General features: G+C 39.5%; 2 gene segments (V, D, J or C); both read left to right on the forward strand.

Annotated features, from left to right (window-relative positions):
- Positions 1 to 887: 887 nt before the first annotated feature.
- LOC115363101 (Ig heavy chain V region 6.96-like) lies at positions 888 to 25,897 on the forward strand. The segment is given in 3 exon segments: positions 888 to 941; positions 24,110 to 24,405; positions 25,811 to 25,897. Coding segments are annotated over 3 exon segments (432 nt in total).
- Positions 6,477 to 6,959, forward strand: LOC115363780 (Ig heavy chain V region 5A-like). The segment is given in 2 exon segments: positions 6,477 to 6,552; positions 6,655 to 6,959. Coding segments are annotated over 2 exon segments (348 nt in total).
- Positions 25,898 to 27,733: the final 1,836 nt, after the last annotated feature.

The raw sequence follows: 27,733 nt of genomic DNA on the forward strand, positions 1-27,733 counted from the left end.
GTGCATGTGCTCGTGCATGAACGCCCGTACCGTGCTGGAGCACACCCCTTCCAACCGTGCCAGTGTACTGTATTCAAGCAGGGAACATATGCAAGTACAATACATGTGTATTTGCTTAGACCCCCAATATAAGACGAGGGCGTTTTTTCAGGGCATTTTCAATGGAAAAAATATCGTCTTATATTCAGATCAATACGGTAATTGTATGTCATTGTGAGAAAATGTATTTCTATGTTGTTAATTCAAATATAATTAAATTACTTCAGTTATTCTCTTTAAGAGTAGACTCACACACACACACATACACAGTGATAGAAAAAAAAAAACATAGGAACAACCAACAATAACTATAACAACAACAGTAATAGTGCTGAACTATCATGTGCTTTAAAAGTCCTTGAATGTTAAAAGTTCAAGAAGTGAGAACCAAAGAATTACATTGGAAGATCTGAACATTTTTTTAATGAAAGAACTTCATAAAGCCAGACAAAAGTCAATGACTGAACAGTAAGCAATAAATTGAAAAAAAAAAAAAGAAGAAAAAAAAAAAGGTTTCAAATTTGCTTCATTGAAAAAAGATTCTCTTCATTGGTTTTGTAACAGAGCTACAACATGGTTAGTTTCAGCTTCAAACCAAAATTAATTTGCCCCTCACTGATTCATCCACAGTCACACACAAGAGTCACTGTGAGATAAAATGACCTCAGATCACATCAAATTTCACATCAATCAAATTTTATTCAATTCATCCATTTCTACAGTGATGACTAATCCACTGCAGTGCTATCGTCCCTCCCTGTGAGGAGGAGTCAATGCAAAACCTTGATGTCTCCCATCTCTACTTATGTGAGTGCAGAGAGGATGACAGAGAACAGTGGCCACACAGTTTAACATGATGGGCTATAGGACAGGACTGCTGCTTTTAACTATCTGCTGGGCAGGTGAACATTTTTACTCATCTGGATTTGACAGTGTCTTCATTCAAATACTAACTTCCTGCATGTGATGGTTTTCTGTTTTGTCTTGCCAGGTGTTGATGGTCAGACTCTGACAGAATCTGAAAGGACTGGAGTGGATTGCTGCTATCAGCAGTGGTGGTGGCAGCAGCACCTACTACTCCCAGTCAGTCCAAGGCCGGTTCACCATCTCCAGAGACGACAGCAGAGAGCAGCTGTATCTCCAGATGAACAGTCTGAAGACTGAAGACTCTGCTGTTTATTATTGTGCTCGAGATCCACAGTGACTGGAGTTGGTGGAGCAGCTGTACAAAATCCTCCAGTCCTCAGTCTTACTGCTCTGTCCAACCTGATCTCACAGAAATCCGTGAAATGAGCACGACCTCTTAACAACGCATTGCGTGCTCCTGGCACATAACCTGTTATAATTATGTGTGGCCACCACAGAAACAGCGTCCACTGAAAGTCAATTAGGATCCGTGTCGTATGGCCACCACGCAAACGCTGTCCACTGAAAGTCAATTTCACGTGGGTGGTAGTTCATAGATCCCGGAAGTGCAAATTTAATCAAAATAAAATAATAAAATAAAAAATAAAAAATCGCCAGTTTTCTAGACTAGGCCTACCATATTGGCCCGCATAAAAGACGACCCTGATTTTAAGATGACCCCTCTTTTTCAAGACCATTTTTTGGAAAATAGGCTACTTTTTATATGGACAAAATCTTGTTTGAATAAAAAAGCCACCGGCCTGCATCAGGCGGGTCGGCCGCCGCACCGGCTGGTACCGCGCCCACCCGGTCAGGTCTGCGGGATCTGACAGGTGAGCGGTCAGTGCCGCGGTCGGCCCGCCTGGTGCCATGGCCGGTAGGAGTAGTATCTAACATGGAAGGGCGCAAGCCAGTAATTTCGCCTAGGGCGGCACATAGGCAGAACCGCCACTGTATAGTTTATACTGTCATCATTTTCATATTTTTCTAGTCCACAAAAATCACATTTTAAGCCATTTTGAAATCAATGAACGAAATTTTATTTTAATCTGAAAAACACCGGCGTTACCAAGGCAACGCGCTTCATGCTACCTGGTGACTCCCGGCTTCTCGGCTTCAAAGACGTCACGCCGTGGGTGGTGGTTCATAGATCCCGGAAGTGCAAATTTAATCGGTATTCTGAAAAAAGGTCTGATTATTAGCCATAACGTTGTAACCACCCAAGGCAGACTTACCACGAGCTATGAGGATGTGTAACGATGGCATGTGTCCACAAGTCCCGTATAATATCAACTTTATTTTAAGAAAACACGTTTTATTTGCGATATCATATCACGGAGAAGCACTACATTACCCATAATCCTAGTGTTTATCAGCGACGTGTCTGAATTGACAGCTTTCATCAATAAAGTCAATAAAATCTAATAAAGTGCATGAAAGTTGATAATGTGCTGATATGTTACGCCATTGAACACAACCCTTTCAGTCAGCGAAACAGAGCGGGTGGAAAAACCGTCGGAACACGTCAAAAATAGCACTAAAGATTTATATAGTCTATATATATATTTTTTTTTTTTCATAACACATCTTTACTCGTGGTATAAACATAGGCTACATGTTAAGGTTATGCTTTTGCTGTTGAAAAACTACCGTATGTATGGTTTTTAAACCTAAATTCACAATGTTTATCCTAACCCGGAAGAGGGGTACCAGAACTACAATTCGTGCAGACTTGCAACACACAGAGCTGTCCTGCGCCATAGCTTTTGTAGTTCTAACATGTTATGTCTATTATATGAAGTGGTGATCACTAATTTTGCAATCTTAATCAAAGTTTTTGGGTGTGGGAAGAACGCCTGAATGGTCAGATTTTAATTTTTTTTTCTTAAGATAGTGAAATCATGTTTTTTCCATGTTTTGACACTAGTCGGTGGCGCCCCCTATTGGTTTGCCATCGGACATGATAGTAGAGGTCAAGAGCTTTCCAAAAATGTTGACCCCATGTCTGTGCCATTTTTTGTTGCTGCACTGTAAGCCTTTAAAAGTGTCTCAGATGGCCATATTAAGTTAATGGGAAAATCTGAAATATGAAACAAGCTTTGAAATGGTCCAAATTGAAAAGTATGACTGTGTATATGACTAACATCAATATTCTAAATAAATTTGGCCATTACATACCCCCTTAAAGAAGTTTGACTGATTTTATCAAGCTTGGCCCTAAAAGAGGTCTGCAGATGTACACCTGAGACAGCCTTGGCTTGGAGCACGATGAAAATCAAACTTTGTCACAGAACAACAATGAAGACATCGTTTGAAAGGTCTTGACCTATGGAGTAACATATCTCAGTGTGAAACCAGTGCGCAGTTCCTGCTCCCCACAAGTGCCCTTAGAACCTTGCACCTGAGACACTTTTAAAGGCTTACAGTGCAGCAACAAAATATGGTAGAGACATGGGGTCAACATTTTTGGAAAGCTCTTGACCTCTACTATCATGTCCGATGGCAAACCAATAGGGGGCGCCACCGACTAGTGTCAAAACATGGAAAAAACATGATTTCACTATCTTAAGAAAAAAAAATTAAAATCTGACCATTCAGGCGTTCTTCCCACACCCAAAAACTTTGATTAAGATTGCAAAATTAGTGATCACCACTTCATATAATAGACATAACATGTTAGAACTACAAAAGCTATGGCGCAGGACAGCTCTGTGTGTTGCAAGTCTGCACGAATTGTAGTTCTGGTACCCCTCTTCCGGGTTAGGATAAACATTGTGAATTTAGGTTTAAAAACCATACATACGGTAGTTTTTCAACAGCAAAAGCATAACCTTAACATGTAGCCTATGTTTATACCACGAGTAAAGATGTGTTATGAAAAAAAAAATATATATATAGACTATATAAATCTTTAGTGCTATTTTTGACGTGTTTCGACGGTTTTTCAACCCGCTCTGTTTCGCTGACTGAAAGGGTTGTGTTCAATGGCGTAACATATCAGCACATTATCAACTTTCATGCACTTTATTAGATTTTATTGACTTTATTGATGAAAGCTGTCAATTCAGACACGTCGCTGATAAACACTAGGATTATGGGTAATGTAGTGCTTCTCCGTGATATGATATCGCAAATAAAACGTGTTTTCTTAAAATAAAGTTGATATTATACGGGACTTGTGGACACATGCCATCGTTACACATCCTCATAGCTCGTGGTAAGTCTGCCTTGGGTGGTTACAACGTTATGGCTAATAATCAGACCTTTTTTCAGAATACCGATTAAATTTGCACTTCCGGGATCTATGAACCACCACCCACGGCGTGACGTCTTTGAAGCCGAGAAGCCGGGAGTCACCAGGTAGCATGAAGCGCGTTGCCTTGGTAACGCCGGTGTTTTTCAGATTAAAATAAAATTTCGTTCATTGATTTCAAAATGGCTTAAAATGTGATTTTTGTGGACTAGAAAAATATGAAAATGATGACATTATAAACTATACAGTGGCGGTTCTGCCTATGTGCCGCCCTAGGCGAAATTACTGGCTTGCGTCCTTCCATGTTAGATACTACTCCTACCGGCCATGGCACCAGGCGGGCCGACCGCGGCACTGACCGCTCACCTGTCAGATCCCGCAGACCTGACCGGGTGGGCGCGGTACCAGCCGGTGCCGCGGCCGACCCGCCTGATGCAGGCCGGTGGCTTTTTTATTCAAACAAGATTTTGTCCATATAAAAAGTAGCCTATTTTCCAAAAAATGGTCTTGAAAAAGAGGGGTCATCTTAAAATCAGGGTCGTCTTTTATGCGGGCCAATATGGTAGGCCTAGTCTAGAAAACTGGCGATTTTTTATTTTTTATTTTATTATTTTATTTTGATTAAATTTGCACTTCCGGGATCTATGAACTACCACCCACGTGAAATTGACTTTCAGTGGACAGCGTTTGCGTGGTGGCCATACGACACGGATCCTAATTGACTTTCAGTGGACGCTGTTTCTGTGGTGGCCACACATAATTATAACAGGTTATGTGCCAGGAGCACGCAATGCGTTGTTAAGAGGTCGTGCTCATTTCACGGATTTCTGTGAGATCAGGTTGCTCTGTCAGATCACCAACACTCTTACATCTGAGCAGCACTGAAATATGACCGAGCTTTAAATTTATATTTAGAGAGAGAAATGGAACTCATAGCAAATAATTACAACAAATGATTTAAACACATTAAATTTTTTTCATGACAGAGCATCCTAAACATGAGATACTGACAAAATATTTAGTGAATAAATGTGAATGATCAAATGATGAATGAAAAAACAAAAAAAAACAAAAAAAAAACAAAAAAAAAAACACATAACTACCAAAAACAAAACAGCATTTTGGTAACTGAAGGCATCACTGAAAAATATAAAAAAGGAAACTCTTGGTTCAGTCACTACCATCTATCTACAATATGGTGGGTTGAAAGTGAGTGATGTTAGAAATTACGATACCGTTACGATACCGTTCTTTGAAACATTAGAGGGCAGTCAGTGAATTTTCTTTCTCTTCTTTTTCATAACAAGAAGTTCAGCTCCAGCTTTCTTCATGAGTCTGAATTTTGAACCTTGGAGCATAAAGACTTTAATACTCAGACTATACAAATGAAAAGGGGAAGTTAACACTTTGAAGGAAATCTGACATTTTTTTGTTGGGAATGTACAGGTAGGTCCATAAGTATTTGGACAGTGACACCACAGTGGCTTTGAAATGGAGTAATCAAGACGTGATTGAAGTGCAGACTTTCAGCTTGAACAAAAATATGGCATCAACCGTTAAGGAATTACAGCGTTTTCTATACACTGTCAACCCATTTTCAGAGGCTCAAAAGTAATTGAGTTTAATAGTTTAATAGTTTCTTTGGACAGATGAAAGGAAGATTAAGCTGGTTGTAATTACTAAACAGTTAATGCCATATTTTTGTTCAGCCCCTTAAATTAAAGCTCAAAGTCTGCAGTTCAATCCCGTCTTCATCATTCATTTTCAAATCCACTGTGGTGGCTACAAGAGCAAAATTATAAATATTGTGTCACTGTCCAAATACTTATGGACCTACCTGAAAATGCATACAAGATCACATTCAATATATGAAATCACATTCAGTAACAAAATACTGACAAATGAGTTTCAGAGAACATGTTTCGTCTGAATAAATATTTAGCCGTATGGAACTTTGTCCTTCACATACCTCAATAAAACTACAACCATACAACAGTACATGTATTGTTATCAGAACAGGAAACTGATTTCCAGGCAACAAAAAATGTTTTCTCTCTCTCCAGAGATCACAGCAGTCAGCAGGTGGATTAAAGTGATGTGGCGCAGTCACACACATTAGAGGACTGTCACACTTGGGACAACACTACTACTTCAGTTTAGATCCACTGCTGAGTAGATCCTCTTCAGTCATATGTTTGATTGTATGCAAAGTGTACTTCCTGGTTCCTCTGCTATAAAGAGTTGATATGATGCTGTAAGTTGAAACAAAAGAGGAAGAGCAGCTCCCACCAGTTCAGCTTCAGCACAAACCATGTTGTCTGTAGCTCTGCTGCTGCTGCTGGCTGCTGGATCCTGTGAGTCTCTCTGGATTTGACATCACATTTACAAAACCAGCAGCTCTTCTGGTGCCATGTAACTGGATAAGTTGTTTTAAAAAATGTTTGTGTTTTCCACAGGTGTGAAATGTGTCACGTTGACACAGCCAGCATCTCTGACTGTCCAGCCAGGTCAAACTCTGACCATCACCTGTCAGGTCTCTTATTCTGTTAGCAGCTCTTACACAGCTTGGATCAGACAGCCTGCAGGGAAAGGACTGGAGTGGATTGGACAGATTTATGGTGGAAGCACAACTTACAAAGATTCCCTGAAAAACAAGTTTAGCATTTCCTCAGATTCTTCCAGCAACACAGTGACTCTAACTGGACAGAATCTGCAGCCTGAAGACACTGCTGTGTATTATTGTGCCAAAGCACCACAGTGACACAAACCATTGGTAGAGCTGTACAAAAACCCCTCAGTCCCTGAACACTTGTAACATGAAGCCACCAGAGGAGGCAGCCTCAGACCACAGATGAATTCAATGCCATGTAGTTCCCTGTTGGCTTCAGAATTGAATTCATGTACCATTCAGGAGAAGTCCTTTTCACAGTGGGTCTGTTTAATGTCACCACAGATACATCCAGTCCAACACAGACACTTACAGGACAGAGTGTGTGTACTGAAGATGCAGCTTTGTGTTTCTGTGAGCAAGAGACTCTGTCCCCTGGAGACACAGCTACAAACAAGTGGCACACATGGAGAAAGAAGATCAGACAGCCAAAGATCATATTCATGTGTTTATTAACACAGTTTAACAACGATGTAATGCAACAATTACATATTGGTGATTGATACTGTGCATCTGTTTTAGTTAATGCAAGATCATGTATTGAACACAGTGGTGGTTTGACTTCACCTAACAACTGAACCAAAAATCATGAATTTTCGGTCAGCTCACTTTTAGTCAGACCCTCGTCTATAAAGCACCACTAAACAAAAGTAATTCTGAAGTTTGAGTTTTGTCCAAGTAACAACTATTCAACTATGGAATTTGATACGAAATGACACATATTGTAATTGTATGTCATTGTGAGAAAATGTATTTCTGTGTTGTTTATTCAAATACAATTAAACTATTTCAGTTATTCTCTTCAAGAACAGACACTCTCTCACACACACACACACACACACACACAGAGTCATAGACAAAAAAAAATAACAGTGCTGAATAGTGCTGAACTATCATGTGCTTTAAAAGTCCTTGGATGTTAAAATTTCAAGAAGTTAGAAGCAAAGAATTACATTAGAAGAGCTGAACACAATAAACACGAAGATTTTTTTAATGAAAGAACCTCAGAAAGGCAGATACACAGAAAAGTCAATGACTGAACAGTAAGCAATAAATTGGAAAAAAAAAAAGGTTTTAAATTTGCTTCAGTGAAACAAAATTTTCTTCATTGGTTATGCAACAGAGCTACAACATGGTTAGTTTCAACTTCAAACCAAAATTAATTTGTCCCTCACTTATTCATCCACAGCCACACACAAGAGTCACTGTGAGATAAAATTGCTGACCTCAGATCACATCAAATTTCACATCAATCAAATTTTATTCAGTTTGTCCATTTCTACAGTGAAGACTAATCCACTGCAGTGCTATTGTCCCTCCCTGTGAGGAGGAGTCAATGCAAACATTTGATGTCTGCCATCTCTACTTATCTGCCTGAGAGGATGACAGAGAACAGTGGCCACACAGTTTAACATGATGGGCTATAGGACAGGACTGCTGCTTTTAACCCTCTGCTGGGCAGGTGAACATTTTCACTCATCTGGATTTGACAGGGTCTTCATTCAAATATTAACTTCATGCATGTGATGGTTTTCTGTTTTGTGTTGGCAGGTGTTGATGGTCAGACTCTGACAGAATCTGAACCAGTGGTTAAAAAGCCTGCAGAGTCCCACAGATTGACCTGCACAGCCTCTGGATTCACATTCAGCAGCTATCCCATGGCCTGGATCAGACAGGCTCCTGGAAAAGGACTGGAGTGGATAGCTTTTATACACACAGCCAGTACTCCTATCTACTACTCCCAGTCAGTCCAGGGTCGATTCACCATCTCCAGAGACGACTCCAGCAGTAAGGTGTATCTCCAGATGAACAGTTTGAAGACTGAGGACACAGCCGTGTATTACTGTGCCCGAAGAGACACAGTGAGAGACCGTCATAGGAAGGGCATACAAAAACTACTTCCTCTATTTACCACCAGTAGACTTTGTTTTTCCAACTGACACTGGGATTTTTCAGTTCCCATAGCACTGTTTTTATCTACAGTACTGATATCATTGAGCGTCCATTACTGACATTTCTATATTATCCTATTTTTACACAGATCATGAATACTATGAATGCATGAAAGTTACAACAAAAACTCTGTTTAACACAGTGGTGATAACAGGACTCCTCACTCAGTAGTAAAAACATGTTTGTCATGGCAGAAAATGATGAACTCATGAATGAACTCATGATTGAATGAATGAATGATTTAAACTGATACAGCTTTATCAGTCTGTCAATCTCTCTGCAGTGGCTGCTAGTCAAAATACCCGTGTGTTGCATCCTCCCTGTTTAAACCTATTGAGAATGGTCTACATGTGTCCTCCTCTCTTCTAGCCAGACTGTCAGTACCACTGATATCAAATGTAACAGAATAAAAGGGGCAGATTTCTAAAACCCAGAAACACACTGATCAGAAAACATTGAATTGTGTGTATTGCATGGAAAAGTGTCTCTTTTCAATAATCATTTATGTAATATCCATCACCACCTGGCTTTGGTTATCTTACCTTCTTTTGGTGATTTTACTGTTAAGAAGTAAAGGGGAAATGAGCTGAGTGAGTTATCCAGTTTATTGTGTGACCACACCTCATGACAGTCACCTTCATCTTACGTTTTTGTTTAAACTTCAATATGATAATTATTAAGATTTTTTTAAATGTTATACTTTGTTTGCTGAAAGCATTACTCCTTGAATAAAAAAACCCTGAATAATAGAGACACAAGCTGTAAATATCAACGACAAATATCTCTTTATATGATGGGGAATCAAAAGTGAGTTTGATCATTTTGAACACTTTATGCCGACCTGCACATATACTGGGTTCGGTATATTTTTCTCTTCAGCTGAACTGGAAAAATGTTTGAAATGGTAACTTCTTCCGCAGAAAGTCATTGTTGTTACTTTCTGAATATGAATGCAGATTCGAGTGCATCAGTAATCCCTACTAGGCTATATATTGTAAATACCCAGTTCTATACTATGTTGTAACGTATATAATAAATTGAATAGTGTCACCTTTACGATCACATTGACAAGAAGCATCATGTTGTTGTGGAGGAGCAGGAGAATCATAGAGACTCTCTGTTTCCTGTAACAATCCTATAATATTCCTTCAACATTTCTATGATCATTTAATAACATCTGTGCTGCTGGAAATACACCCCAAACCAAGCCACATCTATAACAGAAAATTTTATCAGAAATATGACTACTGATAAAGTTTTTACTAGACATGTTTGGTGTAGCAAGTAGTGTGACTGAGGAAATGAACCTGCACTGACCGCACTGCGCTCAGCAGCTACAGAGACATCATTTGAGGTAAAGTTTATACCATAAAAACAACAGTGTGTCTTGTCTTAATGTCCACATCCACAAAAGCACAGGCCTACACAAAAATTTATTTAGCCTAAATGCAATTATAAGCTATGATGCTCTCTTTTCAATCATTCTTGCTTTATTCATCCCTCACCACATAACACTTGATTTACCAGCTGCTGCGTCCTGCTAAACCATTACCACCTCCAGGGGCGGACTGGGACAAAAAATCGGCCCGGGCATTTTGGACCAGACCGGCCCACCACATTCGATAACACACACCTTTCCGGTCTTTTTGCTCTCTTAAATGTGTATACCAACTGTGCAACTCTTTAAAACCATAATGCCATGCAGTTAGTTAGCTGCCATCAGCAGTGTTGGGCACGTTACTTTGAAAAAGTAATTAATTATAGTTACTAGTTACTTCTACTAAAAAGTAATTAATTACCAGGAAAAGTAACTATTACGTTACTTTTTAAAAAATTGTTCAAATATGTCAAATTACTTGGCTGCCCCAATCATACTGGCCTATAGTACTATAGTGGAACAATAAAATTCAATAGATGAATAGGAATTGAACTTTTTTATTCTATTGAACAGGTCACAACTGGCCAACACCTTTTGGGCACCTATTTCAGATCAGTAAGTGCAGGTGCCTATCAACATGAATGGAGAATGAGCCCAAACTACAGATAGGAAGATCATGGCGACAAACAAAGTATACCACACAAATCTTTGTTTAAATCTGAATCTGATTCGATTGGTATGTATATCTCCCCATAAAGTTAGAACAAGGCATTAAAAAAGGCAAAAACAACAACAACAACAACAACAACAAAAAACCCCAAAACAAAACAAGGCAAAATAATAATAATAATAATAATAATAATAATAATAATAATAATAATAATTTAGCACCTGGGTTACAAAACAAATTCACAAAAAGAGTACAGAAATGAAAATTACAGAAACCCTAAATACCAGTGTGTGTGTCATCTAGCCAGTGACAGGCAGAATGATAAGAATCACTTCACTGTCATGGTTAACAACAAATAGGTAATAAAGTGAAAACTGACTTCTGTCTGAGTGGGGAACTGAACCCCCGGTCTCCTGCATGGCAAACGGGGGCACTGTCCGCTCTACCATCGGGAATGTGTTCCTCCGGCATTGTTTGGGCTTGTTCTTCATTCATGTTGATAAATTACGAAAAAGCGAAAAAGTCCGATCGATTTGAAAATTGACAGCCGCTTTTTTTCTCGCACTTTCTCTGCGCCACTTTTGCGTTTTCTCTCCATCTCAGTAGATCCTATGAGATAACGTTCGGCCCGCATTGCACTGCACACCGGCTCACCGAGCCACAGGCTGTGATCTGATTGGGCCAGCCCCGTGTCAGTGAAGAGAAATAACCAATGGGCCGCAGAGCAGCGTGTCTCAAGGGGCCGGCCCGGTGCTGATTAAACAAACTCTTGCAATGACTTTATTTGCCGAAATCATTATGCAGGCAGGACCAAACTACGCAAAAGGGGTTGTTTAGCAATGTGATTGGGCCAGCCCAGTGTCAATCGGGCCGCTGATCTACTGATCTTACGGTCAGCTATTTCAATAATAATTAAAAAAAAAAAAAAAAAAAGGAACGTAGATTGACTGGTAAATCGAGAGCTTTGCCTTTCGGCTCAGCTCCTTCTTCTTCACGACGGATCGGTACACCGACTGCATCACTGCGGAGGCTGCACCAATCCGCCTGTCAATCTTACACTCCATCCTTCCCTCACTTGTGAACAAGACCCCGAGATACTTGTCCACTTGAGGCAGGACTTCTCCACCAACCCGCAGAGGGCATGCCACCCTTTTTCCGGTCAAGAACCATGGCCTCGGACTTGGAGGTTCTGAATCTCATCCCAACCGCTTCACACTCGGCTGCAAACTGCCCCAGTGCCTGCTGAAGGTCCCGCTTCGAAGGAGCCAACAGGACAACATCATCCGCAAAAAGCAGCGATGAAATCCTGTGACTCCCAAACAGGACTCCCTCTGGCCCCCAGCTGCACCTAGAAATTCTGTCCATAAAGATTATGAACAGAACCGGTGATAAAAGGCAGCCCTGCCGGAGTCCAACATGCACTGGGAACAGGTCTGATTTTTTGCCGGCAATGCGAACCAGGCTCCTGCACCGGTCGTACAGGGACCGAACAGCCCTTAGCAAAGGGCCTTGGACCCCATGCTCCCGGAGCACTCCCCAAAGGGTACCACGGGGGACACGGCTGAATGCCTTCTCCAGATCCACCAAACACATGTGGACTGGTTGGGCAAACTCCCATGAACCCTCGAGCACCCTCCGGAGGGTATAGAGCTGGTCCAGTGTTCCACGGCTGGGACGAAAACCGCATTGTTCCTCCTGAATCTGAGGTTCGACTATCGGCTGAATCCTCCTCTCCAGTACCCTGGCATAGACCTTCCCGGGTAGGCTGAGAAGTGTGATCCCCCTGTAGTTGGAACACACCCTCCGCCCACCTCCCCTTTTAAAAAAGAGGTGACAACAATGTTTAGTGTCACCACAGACACATCCAGTCCAACACACACACTTAGAGGACAGAGTGTGTAGAATGAAGATGCAGCTGTGTGTTTCTGTGAGCAAGAGACTCTGTCCCCTGGAGACACAGAGCTACAAACAAGTGGCTCACATGGAGAAAGAAGATCAGACAAACATGCAGCCAAAGATCATATTCATGTGTTTATTAACAGACACAGTTTGGAAATGATGCAGTGCAACAATTATATATTGATCATGAATACTGAAAATCTGTGTTAATCAGTATGAGAACATGCATTGGAAAACAGTAGTGCCAGCAAGCTTACTTGGTATATACTGTCTGTGAGTCTGTGAGTTTCCATTACTCCCTTAATAGCTCTGTTAAGACTGTGACTAAAATATATTTTTATATGTTGTGAAAATAATGTCACAAAAGTGCACATGTTTTAGTTTGTCATTGTGAGGAAATTTTCATTGAAGGCTGCAGACTGTGTATTAAATTAGTGAGCTCAGTGGTTTGACTTCACTGTAGAACTGCACAAAAATGATTTTTTTTTTCCATCTCATGCATCAATTCAAAGTTAGTGAATCACTAGACTACAAAGCACCAGAAAAAAAAAAACAGAATTCACTCTGAAATTTCATTTTTGTCTAAATTAAATCTATTCCTATTGTGAGAATTTGACAAGAACTTGCACATACATTGAAATTGTATGTCATTGTGAGGTTATTTATTTCTATGCTGTTAATAATTAAATGATCACACTTTTTCTCCTCAATATGCAAATGAGTGTGTAAGTCTGAGCACATAAGGAGGAGAAGTGTGTGTGTGTGTGTGTGTGTGTGTGTGTGTGTGTGTGTGTGTGTGTGTGTGTGTCAGTAAGAAGACAGAAGAGTTGGCATCAGATCAGCTTCAACATAAACCATGTTCTCTGTAGCTGTGATACTGCTGCTGGCAGCTGGATCCTGTGAGTAGCTTTCAGTGGATTCATACTAATAAACACATCATAAAGGCTGCAGAGTGACATGAATGATGTGGATCATCTTGATGTTTGTCTCCACAGGTGTGTACAGTATTGATCTGATCCAGCCAGACTCAGTGGTTGTGCAGCCTGGATAGTCTTTGTCCATCACCTGTCAGCCCTCTGGCTATGCCGTGACTGATGACAGCTATGCAACAGGTTGGATCAGACATTGTAAAGGAAAACCAATGGACTGGATTTTTGATCAATGGGGTGGAGGCAACTTTTATCAAAATGATGCTCTGAAGAACAAGTTCAGCTACAGCAGAGACACTTCTGCTGGAATGGTGACTATGAAAGGGCAGAATCTGCAGCCTGAGGACACAGCTGTGTGTTACTGTGTTCGCTGTCCCACAGTGATACAAACCACCAGCAGACCTGCACAAAAACCCAGCACACTGCATCACTCAACCACACACACAAACACATTTTGTACTGGGTGTAAATTTTAGTGTATGTTGAAGAATAAACTTCATTTATGATTCACTCCAAGAAGATTTATTAGAACAGAAAAGTCTTTAGCAGGTAAGAAATGAGTGTTTTTTTTTCTTTATTCGAGGCTTTGAATGTATAACTGTTGTGTTTCTATGTTTGTGTTTTCACTGTGAATCAAATGAGGAATAAAGTTTTTTGATTCCCAACTAAACCACAAAGTTACATTGTTTTATAGACATGAGCAAATTAATCAAGAAAGAATATTCCATGATGTTAGTGTAGCTATATTTTGGTAATTTCACCAGTAAATGGCTTCTGCATGATATTTGAAACCACCAAAGTAAGTTTTTTTTTTTTATGTATTTAAACAACTAAATCCAATATTAAATCCATCCATCCATCCATACATATATCAAGTTAGGCAGAGTAACATTTGTTTTTTAGGTGAATTTAGATGCAGTTGTTTATTTGTCCAGAGTTACATTCAAATCTTTTAGAATACAACATATGTTATTTAACATTTGCTCTAATTATTGATATGGGATTTTTATGTAAATTGTTCCTCAACCATTACAGCTTCAAAAAAATCTCATGTTGTCACACAAATATTTTCTGCTCTGCCAGTCTACTGCAGCATGTTGCCTCCTGCCTTGTTCTGCATCTGATGTTTCAACCTTTTTGTTCCATTATTTCCTGGCTCACATAAACTTTGAATTCCTTATTCCCTACTGAGTTTTCAGGTTTTGAATGTGGCTACCCTCCTACTCAACAGCTGGGTCTGTTTTGATTGACTGTCCTTTTCACAACATCTGTGCTGTTACTCGCCAGTCAAATGAATTCAGATTTATTAAAATTAACCTAAATAATCCCTCTCTTGTTTCTGAAATCCCGATGCAAGTCACACACATACACACACACACACACACTTAGAAACTAATGTAGAAATTAATTAAGAAATGAATGTAAGACTATTTCTGTAATGAAAAACTAAAAAAAGAATCAGAAGGAGATGTGATGCCCATCTACATGATAAGGACTTCAACAGTCACAGTCATTGATCAGACATGAGGACATTGTAGGGCAGGTCGAACAAGGGAAAAGAAGCCCGAAGCCTCTCAGCGTTCAGTAAATTAGATGACATTAAAGCACAGGAGTGAAATTAAAACTCTCCCTGTTTGCAGAAAGTTCAGGGTGTTAAAGATTCTTGTTTTAACTTCTTGATGGTGCTCTTGAAGTCATTATCATATCAGAGTCAATGTTGTATTTTTTTTTTCATTTTCACCACAAAGCAGTTAGGATACTGTACAAAAAACAAAAACAAAAACAAACAAACAAACAAACAAACAAAAAAAAACATTTCTACAAAGTCCTGTATACATATACAGAGTTTAAAATACATACTTACACATACTTGGTAGAACAAAACTGAATGAGTTTTCTTGCCTCTCCTGCCTCATTTCATATTTTCTAAACTTAATTGCTTTCCAAAGCATGCAAATAATTAGGTACCAATTTATCATTTAAAAATAAAGCCAATTTTTCTTTTAAATTGTTAAAAACTGAGTAAATAAACAGTTTGTCGTTCCTGCTTTATAAGAAAAGACAACAATTGGCAATCCATGCTTTAAATGCTTGTAATGAAACAATCCACCCTCCTTTTATATCATGTGAGTGTTGTGCTGTATGCAAAGCTGACTTCCTTCTAGTCTGCTATAAACAGCTGATATCACACTGTCAGCTGAGGCAGACGAAGAGAAGCTCCCACCAGTTCACCTTCAACACCAACCATGTTCTCTGTAGCTAACACTGGACTGGGACGGAGACTGAGAGCCGGTGTGCAAGATGAGTCGAAAACTTTCAAAATCCATTTATTTCAAAAAGGTAATTAACTCAGGCAAGCCAGTTTTTACAACACTATTTCATTTTCAATGAACAGAGTTGATTAGAAACTGAATTTGAAAAAGAAAAAGATGATTGCGTTTATATACACTCTACTGTGCATAGATGGCGTAAATACATAAATGCTCATACATGGGATTGAGAAAAAAATACAAATGAAACACTTGCCCAACCTCTCCTGCATAATTTCATATTGTGTACTCTTCTAAAATTAATGTCTTTCCAAAGCAAGGAAAGTCAATAAAGCTTGGCTTAATTACCAATTTAAATTTCAAAAACTGAGCCACAATTTCTTAGCTGTTAAGAGGTTTGGTGAAAATAAAAATTTTCACTGATATTTTATATGAAAAGAAAGAAATTGGCCATTCATACTGTAAACGTTCCTTACACACCAACCCATCTTCCTTCTATATCATGTGAGTGCTGTGCTGTATGCAAAGCTGACTTCCTTGTAGTCTGCTATAAACAGTTGATATCACACTGTGAGCTGAGGCAGACGAAGAGAAGCTCCCACCAGTTCACCTTCAAAAACCAAAAATGCTCTCTGTAGCTGTGCTGCTGCTGGCTGCTGGATCCTGTGAGTCTCTTTGAGGGACAAACATACACTCTATAATCACACTGCACCAGTTCATTATTATTATTACACTGTCAAATAAACTGATATGTTCAATATTTTCTCCTCCACGGGTGTGAAATGTTACACGTTGACACAGCCAGCATCTCTTACTGTCGGGCCAGGTCAAACTCTGACTATCACTTGTCAGGTCTCGTATTCTGTTAGCACTTACACATCTTGGATCAGACAGCCTGCAGGGAAAGGACTGGAGTGGATTGGAATGAAATATACTGGCGGTGAAAACTACAAAGATTCACTGAGAAACAAGTTCAGTATTTCCTTAGACTCTTCCAGCAACACAGTGACTCTAACTGGACAGAATTTGCAGCCTGAAGACACTGCTGTGTATTATTGTGCCAGAGAGCCACAGTGACACAAACCATTGGTAGAGCTGTACAAAAACCCTTCAGTCCCTGAACACTTGTAACATGAAGCCACCAGAGGAGGCAGCCTCAGACCACCAACACATTCAAGGCCACTTCCCTGATGAAGAGGCAAAACCATATTGAATTTCAAAATATATTTCTTTGGTCATTATTCCCAATCAAAGTCGATTTACAAAAAATGATGACTGGCTAATTTATTCAATTGTAATAAACCCTTTTAACGTGGCACAGTATGTAGTAGAGTGATATAATGGTATAACATGATAATGCAACTCCTGTAGCATTGTGTAGACAAAAGTCTACACAAAGGTTAAGTCAACTTTTATACATTCTAACGGGCTTCAGGTGTGGTTTCTATATTTCTAGCACCTGTTACTTGCCACAGGTGAGTTTAAACGAGCATCACAATGCTTGAAATAAAATGATTTGCCAACAGTTTTAAAAGACTGCCAATTATTTTGTCCAGTCCATTTTTGGAGTTTTGTGTAAAATGATGTCAAATTTGACTTTTTTCTTCTGCTTTTAAGTGTTGTTCTAATGCACATAAAGGAAATAAACATTTGTATACCAAAAAGCATTTGTAATTGCAAAATTTTCAGGGAAAATTCTAGGGGTGCCAATACTTTCGTCCATGACTGTATATATATGTAACTTGCAATTACTGTTTTTTTCTTTTTTTTTTTTTTTTTTTGCTTCCTTGTGTTTCATCATTGTGTTGTATAATTAGTTAATCCATGCTGATATTCTTCTTAGATCTCAGTTATTCTTCAATGCTTGTGATGATGGGCTATATAAATAAATAAATTTGAACTTGAACTGTATTTATATTGGGGCTCAACAATATCTTAGATGATATGTTTGTGAGATCTCAATCATTCAGTGCTAAATGACAACAATAGAAACAACTTTAGGAGAGGCCAAATCAACAGTTTGGTGTATCCTGGAGTACGACAATGATACACCTACCTCTCGAGGAGGTTGGCATATCATTGTCCAAATCTACAGTCATGAGACATTTGTGAGAAAATAAATACAGAGGGTAAACAGCAAGGTGCAAACCACTGGTGTCACTCAAGAACTTAAGGAACAAGATTTGACTTTACAGAAAAAAACTTCTAAAAAAGCCTGCCCAGTTCTGGAACAAGGTTCTTTGGACAGATGAAAGGAAGATTAACTTGGACCAGAAAACTGGTTGTAATTACTAAACAGCTAAAGCCATATTTTTGTTTAGCCCCTTAAATTAAAGCCCAAAGTCTGTAATTCAATCATGTCTTGATCACTCATTTTCAAATCCACTGTGGTGGTGAACAAGGGCAAAATTATAAATATTGTGTCACTGTCCATATACTTATGGACCTACCCGTATATGCATACTTTTCAAACAAGATCACATTCAATATATGAAATCACCCTCAATAATAAAATACTGACAAATGAGTTTCAGAGAACATGTTGGTTTAGTCTGAATAAAAATTTAGCCTTATGGAACTTTGTCCTTCACATGCCTCAGTAAAACTATAACCATACAACAGTACATGTATTGTTCTCAGAACAGGAATCTGATCAGAGAAAAAGGCTGCAATATAGTGAATCACACACTGAGCAGATTATTGCAGAAAAAGACATCACAGGTTGATTTAAAACCCCAACAGCAGGCAGAGCTGATTTCCAGGCAACAAAAAGTGTTTTCTCTATCTCCAGAGAGATCATAGCAGTCAGCAGGAGGATTAAAGTGATGTGGCTCAGTGACACACATTAGAGGACTGTCACACTTGTGACAAAACTACTACTTCAGTTTAGATCCACTGCTGAGTAGATCCTCTTCACTTGTATGTTTGATTGTATGCAAAGTGTACTTCCTGGTTTCTCTGCTATAAAGAGTTGATATGAGGCTGTAAGTTAAAGAGGAAGAGCAGCTCCCACCAGCTGAGCTTCAACACAAACCATGTTGTCTGTAGCTCTGCTGCTGCTGCTGGCTGCTGGATCCAGTGAGTCTCTCTGGATTTGACATCACATTTACAAAACCAGCAGCTCTTCTGGTGCCATGTAACTGGATAGTTTGTTTTAAAAATTTTTTGTGTTTTCCACAGGTGTGAAATGTGAAGTGCTGACACAGCCAGCGCTTCTGACTGTCAGGCCAGGTCAAACTCTGACCATCACCTGTCAGGTCTCTTATTCTGGCTCTTGGACAGCTTGGATCAGGCAGCCTGCAGGGAAAGGACTGGAGTGGATTGGAATGAAATATACTGGCGGTGAAAACTACAAAGATTCACTGAGAAGCAAGTTCAGTATTTCTGTAGACTCTTCCAGCAACACATTGAACACACCCTGAACACTTGTAACAAGAAGCCACCAGAGGAGGCAGCCTCAGACCACCAACACATTCAAGGCCACTTTCCTGAATATGATGCAAAACGATACTGAATATTGAAATATATTTATTTGGTCTTCATTCCCAATCAAAGTCGATCTAAAAAAACAAACAAACAAAAAAAACCAAACTGATTTTAATAAACCCTTTTACTGTAGCACAGTATGTAATGGAATCATATATTTGCATGATATGATAACACATAATTGTGTTGTATGATTAGCTGCTGACTAATTACAACTTTTCTTATTTTCTGACAGATGCTAGTGATGATGGTCGATATAAATAAAAGAAACTAGAACTTGAACAGTATTTATGTTGGGGTTCAACAAAAATCCATGTTTTATCCAGATTAAATTCAATCCGTAGAGTCCCTTTGCACAATGAACATTCATTTTCTAATTTTACAAAATGACTGAAAGACCAATCCACAACAGTGCTATCGTCCCTCCCTGTGAGGAGGAGTCAATGCAAAACTTTGATGTCTCCCATCTCTACTTATGTGAGTGCAGAGAGGATGACAGAGAACAGTGGCCACACAGTTTAACATGATGGGCTATAGGACAGGACTGCTGCTTTTAACTCTCTGCTGGGCAGGTGAACATTTCTACTCATGTGAATTTGACAGTGTCTTCATTCAAACACTAACTTCATGCATGTGATGGTTTTCTGTTTTGTGTTGGCAGGTGTTGATGGTCAGACTCTGGCACAATCTGAACCAGTGGTTAAAAAGCCTGCACATCAAATTTCTTTCAAATATTCCACAAATATTTAGTGAATAAATGTAAATGATCATATGATGATGAAAAAAACAAATCACGTAATTACCAAAACCATTACAGCATTTTGGTAACTGAAGGCATCACTGACAAATATAAAAAAGGAAACGCTTGCTTCAGTCACGACCATCTATCTACAATATGGTGGGTTGAAAATGAGTGACATTATTTTGAAATAGAAATTACGATACTGTTCTTTGAAACATTAGAGGGCAGTCAATGGATTTTCTTTTTCTCTTCTTTTTCATAACAACAAGTTCAGCCCCAGCTTTCTTCATGAGTCTTTAATGACTTTTGAACCTTGGAGTTTAACGACTGGCTAGACTTTAATACTGAGACTATACAAATGAAAAGGGGAAATTAACACCGAAGAAAATCAGACATTTTTCCTGTTAGGAATGTACAGGTAGGTCCATAAATATTTGAACAGTGACACAATATTTATAATTTTGCCCTTGTGCACCACCACAGTGGGTTTGAAATGGAGTAATCAAGAGGTGATTGAAGCGCAAACTTTCAGCTTGAACAAAAATATGGCATCAACTGTGAAGGAATTACAGCCTTTTCCGTACATTGTCACCCCATTTTCAGAGGTTCAGAGTGATTTGACACTTGTTTCTTGGCCAGGTTTGGCCTTTCCCCTCATTATTTCATGACAAATTAAGAAAATAAAAGGTCTGGTGTTTATTCCAAGTGTTTGCATTTGCATTTGGTAGCTGTTGATCAAACCCTCAATATGCGATCCAAAGAGGTGTCTATGCAGGTGAGGGAGGCCATCATTAGGCGCAAAAAGAAAAAAAAATCCATCAGAGAGATAGAAACAACTTTAGGAGAGGCCAAATCAACAGTTTGGTGTATCCTGGAGTACTACAATGATACACTGAACTCTCGAGGAGGTCGGCATATCATTGTCCAAATCTACAGTCATGAGACATTTGTGAGAAAATAAATACAGAGGGTAAACAGCAAGGTGCAAACCACTGGTGTCACTCAAGAACAGGAAGGTCAGATTTGACTTTACAGAAAAAAAAAAAAAAAAAACTTCTAAAAAAAGCCTGCCCGGTTCTGGAACAAGGTTCTTTGGACAGATGAAAGGAAAATTAACTTGTACCAGAAAACTGGCTGCAATTACTAAACAGTTAATGCCATATTTTTGTTCCAGCCCTTAAATTAAAGCTCAAAGTCTACAGTTCAGTCATGTCTTCATCACTCATTTTCAAATCCACTGTGGTGGTGAACAAGGGCAAAATTATAAATATTGTGTCACTGTCCATATACTTACGGACATAGCGGTATATGCATACTTTTCAAACAAGATCACATTCAATATATGAAATCACCCTCAATAATAAAATACTGACAAATGAGTTTCAGAGAACATGTTGGTTTAGTCTGAATAAAAATTTAACCTTATGGAACTTTGTCCTTCACATGCCTCAGTAAAACTATAACCATACAACAGTACATGTATTGTTATCAGAACAGGAATCTGATCAGAGAAAAAGGCTGCAATACAGTGAATCACACACTGAGCAGATTATTGCAGAAAAAGACATCACAGGTTGATTTAAAACCTCAACAGCAGGCAGAGCTGATTTCCAGGCAACAAAAAGTGTTTTCTCTCTGTCCAGAGATCACAGCAGTCAGCAGCTGGATTAAAGTGATGTGGCGCAGTCACACACATTAGAGGACTGTCACACTTGGGACAAAACTACTATTTCACTTTAGATCCACTGCTGGGTAGATCCTCTTCAGTCGTTTGTTTGATTGTATGCAAAGTGTACTTCCTGGTTCCTCTGCTATAAAGAGTTGATATGATGCTGTAAGTTGAAACAAAAGAGGAAGAGCAGCTCCCACCAGTTGAGCTTCAACACAAACCATGTTGCCTGTAGCTCTGCTGCTGCTGCTGGCTGCTGGATCCTGTGAGTCTCTTTGGATTTGACATCACATTTACAAAACCAGCAGCTCTTCTGGTGCGATGTAACTGGATAATTTGTTTTAAAAAATGTTTGTGTTTTCCTCAGGTGTGAAATGTGTCACGTTGACACAGCCAGCGTCTCTGACTGTCCAGCCAGGTCAAACTCTGACCATCACCTGTCAGGTCTCTTATTCTGTCAGCAGCTATTACACAGCTTGGATCAGACAACCTGCAGGGAAAACACTGGAGTGGATTGGATGGGTTATTGGTAGCAGCACAAACTACAAAGATTCCCTGAAAAACAAGTTCAGTATGTCCTCAGACTCTTCCAGCAACACAGTGACTCTAACTGGACAGAATCTGCAGCCTGAAGACACTGCTGTGTATTATTGTGCCAAAGATCCACAGTGACACAAACCATTGGTAGAGCTGTACAAAAACCCTTCAGTCCCTGAACACCTGTAACATGAAGCCACCAGAGGAGGCAGCCTCAGACCACAGATTGATTTCATGCCATGTGTTTCTGTGAGCAAGAGACTCTGTCCCCTGGAGACACACAGCTACAAACAAGTGGCTCACATGGTGCAAGAAGATCAGACAAACATGCAGCCAAAGATTATATTCATATGTTTATTAACAGACACAGTTTTGCAACTATGTAAAGCAAAAATTGTATATTGATCATGAATACTGTAAATCTTTGTTAGTTAACACAAGATCATGCATTTAACACTGGTGACTTTAGGCTTATTTACTAAATAGCAATGAAATACATTTAGTACAGAACACTGATATAATTATAAGCCTTTATGTTGCATGATGCAAGTAACTACCACTTCAACAGGATTGATTTAATGTACTTTCCCACTTCATCTTCTGTGTCCAGTGGCAGCTTCTGGGCTTGTTAGATTTGAGACAAAGAAGGAACAAACTACAAGGAGAAAACCCCACTAACTGTTGTGCTAGGATGAATCTCACAAGCTGACCTGCACATACTCTGGGTCCAGTGTTTTTATAAGAACAGGTGACTCCTGGTAAAAGACTGGAGTGTGTTTTCACCATCAGTCGCTGTAGCTCCATCAAATACTCAGCTGTCAGTCCAGGGTTGGTTCACCATCTCATCTCCTGCAGTGAACAATAGGAGGCTCTTTGGATGAATGTTGGCCTGTTAAGATTTTAGTATTTATTCTTTTGCTGGCAAAACATAGTGAAAAATGTTAAATGAGCAACTGTAAAAAATTCTACATAACATATAGACATACCGGGTGCTTGGAGCAAATAGTAGTAAAAAATTCTCCTTAGCTGCCCATCCTAAAATCTGAAAATGTATGGAATTTTCCTTAACTCACATGATTTAACTCCAAGAAATAATGTTAATGCTGTTTCACACAAAATCTTGAAAATCTGTTTTACAGGAACTGTGTTGTAGAAAGGTTTTGTGTGAGATCGTCATGCATGTATCCAGTGTACTGAACAACCTCACAACATCACCATCACCCCATGATTTTGGTAAGAATATGAAGACCTCAATGACCTTCACCTAATTTTAATGTTTATCCCACTTTTATATTAACAGAACTATGCATGGTTGTTTTGATGTCAGCTTTAGGTCGGCTAACTTGTTACTCATCAATTCACTTTCATCAGCAACAGAAACATTTTATTCCATTGGTCACTCTGTACAGTGAACATTCATTCTCCATTGCATTAAATAATAACTGGGAGAGTAATCCACGGCAGTGCTGTCGTCCCTCCCTGTGAGGAGGAGTCAATGCAAAACTTTGATGTCTCCCATCTCTACTTATGTGACTGCAGAGAGGATGACAGAGAACAGTGGCCACACAGTTTAACATGATGGGCTATAGGACAGGACTGCTGCTTTTAACTCTCTGCTGGGCAGGTGAACATTTTCACTCGTGGATTTGACAGGGTCTTCATTCAAATACTAACTTCATGCATGTGATGTTTTCTGTTTTGTGTTGGCAGGTGTTGATGGTCAGACTCTGACAGAATCTGTACCAGTGGTTAAAAAGCCTGCAGAGTCCCACAGATTGACCTGCACAGCCTCTGGATTCACATTCAGCAGCTACTGGATGGCCTGGGTCAGACAGGCTCCTGGAAAAGGACTGGAGTGGATCGCCTACATCAGCACTGGTGGCAGCAGCACCTACTACTCCCAGTCAGTCCAAGGCCGATTCATTGTCTCCAGAGACGACAGCAGAGAGCAGCTGTATCTCCAGATGAACAGTCTGAAGACTGAAGACTCTGCTGTTTATTATTGTGCTCGAGATCCACAGTGACTGGAGTTGATGGAGCAGCTGTACAAAATCCTCCAGTCCTCATCCTCACTGCTCTGTCAGATCACCAACACTCTTACATCTGAGCAGCACTGAAATATGACTGAGTTTTAAATGTATATTTAGAGAGAGAAAAGGAACTCATAGCAAATAATTACAACAAATGATATGAAAACATTACATTTTTTCATGACAGAGCATCATAAACATGAGATACTGACAAAATATTTAGTGAATAAATGTGAATGATTAGAGGATGAATGAAAAAAAAATCACCTAACTACTAAAACCAATACAGCATTTTGGTAATTGAAAGCATCACTGAAAAATATAAAAAAGGAAACTCTTGGTTCAATCACTAAAATCTATCTACAATATGATGAGTTGAAGTAGAAATTAAACTACAGTTCTTTGAAACATTAGAGGGCAGTCAATGAATTTTCTTTTTCTCTTCTTTCTCATAACAAGAAGTTCAGCTCCAGCTTTCTTCATGAGTCTTGTGAATTTCCTTCGGGATGAATAAAGTATCTATCTATCTATCTATCTTTAATGACTTTTGAACCTTGAAGCATAAAGACCAGACTGTAATACTGAGAATATACAAATGAAAAGGGGAAATTAACACTTTGAAGAAAATCTGACATTTTTCCTGTTAGGAATGTCCAGGTAGGTCCATAAGTATTTGGACAGTGACACAGTATTTATAATTTGAAGCTATCAGCGTAGTTTCAGGAGCAGGACCACACCACAACCACGCCTCTTCTGGCGTTGCTTAAATTCTCCTAACCCCTTCCTCCTCTGTCACTCTCGTATTCTCCCACCCCAGGGTTGCCAAGTCCACGTTTTTTCCGCCAAATTGGGCTACTTTTTAAGTGTTGCCGCGGGTAACAAATTGTGTCCGCGGGTTGGGCTTGGGCAGACCTGTGGCATAACTGTGGCCTTGTTCAATACAGTTCTGTATGACAGGGACCAGGGTGAGGGATCTCAACATGTCTAAAAATAAACTGGACAGCGCTGTAAATAGTTCAAGTTCATGGAGTTTTTTCCCGTTTTTTTATGTTGGAGACAGCCAGCAGTTTAACAGGTGAGCTGAATTTATTTTCAATTGCCTTTGCCTGGGAAATTGCCTTTAATGTTTATGATGTTATTTTATAGATATTATAGTGCATTTTGCAATTATACCAATGCTGTTGGACTTTAAAAGCAACATATATGGATTTTTATCGGCATATTTTGAGTTCTGGTATTGGGCTGATTTTTGGGCTGTTTTTATACCCGGTTGGGCGGGTTTTGGGCTGGTTTTGAGATGCTGTTTGGCTGCTTTTGTCTCACAGATCTGGCAACCCTGTCCCACCCTGTTTTCTCTCTTTCTCCTCTCCCATCCTCATAGAGTCCTAAAAGGGGGGTTCGTTGTGCCCGGGAGCTACGACGGATTTCCTGTGATGTTTCCCCACACGCAATGAATGAAAGTGGATGAAAAGACGAATGAAAAGATCAACAATCAAGTTTACTATTCACTTTGAAATAAATTGTTCAAACATATCTTGTTGTTGGTGTGGTCCTTGCTAGTGAATTTGCCCTTGTACACCACCACAGTGGGTTTGAAATGGAGTAATAAAGACGTAAGTAAGTAACTAAGTAAGTAAGTACACTTTATTAATCCCACAAGGGGAAATTCCAATTTAAGTTACATCCCGTCCAAGAGACACCAAAAGACATGACAAATACAGGGTTACAGGATCAGGAGAACTTCGGGTCAGCCACCATGCGCGGCGCCCCTTACATTAGATGAGAAAGGAGGACATTAGGGAAGGAGAGGGGGGAAAAAAAGGTGATTAAAGCGCAGACTTTCAGCTTGAACAAAAATATGGCATCAACCGTTAAGGAATTACAGTGGTCCCTCGTTTATTGCGGGAGTTACGTTCATAGGCGGAGTTTGAAATTTGCGCTGGGGGGGGCAAACATTTTTTTTTATTATTATTTTATTTATTACAATACCAAACATAATGTAATTCAGATTTATTTCTGAAAATAATCTTATTTTATTGCATTGCTTAAATGTTTATAGATATGTATACAGAAAAAAAAAAAAATTGGACCTATTTTTGACTCAATGTAGTGACACATTTCAGACGCTAGGGGGGGCAATTTTCTCTCTCAAAGTTCAAACCTTCGTAGAAAAATAAGTCCAGTATTATAGAATGAACGCATTCTGTACTGTACAGGAGACACGGCACGGAGGAGATTGATTGACAATGGTCTCAGGACGCAGAACACACACACAAAAAAAACAAACAAACAAACAAAAAAAAAACATGCAAAATTGCACTAAAAAAAATCCGCGAAACTGCGAGGCCGCGAAAGGTGAACCGCGTTATAGCGAGGGACAACTGTAGGCTACAGCCTTTTCTGTAGGCTACATTGTCACCCCACTTTCAGAGGCTCAAAAGTAATTGCACACTTGTTTCTTGGCCAGGTGTGGCCTTTTCCCTCATTATTTCATGACAAATTAAGAAAATAAAAGGTCTGGTGTTTATTCCAAGTGTTTGCATTTGCATTTGGTAGCTGTTTATCAAACACTCAACATGCGATCCAAAGAGGTGTCTATGCAGGTGAGGGAGGCCATCATTAGGCACAAAAAGAAAAAAAAAAAATCTATCAGAGAGATGTTTATTATTGTGCTCGCGATCCACAGTGCTCGCGATCCACAGTGACTGGAGTTGGTGGAGCAGCTGTACAAAATCCTCCAGTCCTCATCCTCACTGCTCTGTCAGATCACCAACACTCTTACATCTGAGCAGCACTGAAATATGACTGAGCTTTAAATGTATATTTACAGAGAGAAAAGGAACTCATAGCAAATAATTACAACAAATGATTTGAACACACCATATTTCTGTCAAGAGCGACCATCATAAACATAATTAGATATTGGCTCAATATTTGATGAACAAATTTAAATGATCAAATCATGATGATGCATTTTCACAAAACTACCAAACCCAGAAAAGTAATGCTGCTGGTGGTTGCTGTGTTTGTTTCCATGGGTGTTGAGGCTCAGACCATAACAGAGTCTGAAGCAGTGGTTAAAAAGCCTGGAGGATCCCACAAAGTCACCTGAAAACTCACCTGCGCCTGTCTGATCCAGCTCACGTTGGAGCTGGATCAGACAGGCTCCTGGAAAAGGACTGGAATGGATCGCCTTTATACACACAGCTAGTTCTCCTATCCACTACTCCCAGTCAGTCCAGGGTCGATTCACCATCTCCAGAGACGACTCCAGCAGTAAGGTGTATCTCCAGATGAACAGTCT

This window comes from Myripristis murdjan, chromosome 8, assembly GCF_902150065.1.
Source record: "Myripristis murdjan chromosome 8, fMyrMur1.1, whole genome shotgun sequence".
Lineage (NCBI taxonomy): Eukaryota > Metazoa > Chordata > Actinopteri > Holocentriformes > Holocentridae > Myripristis > Myripristis murdjan.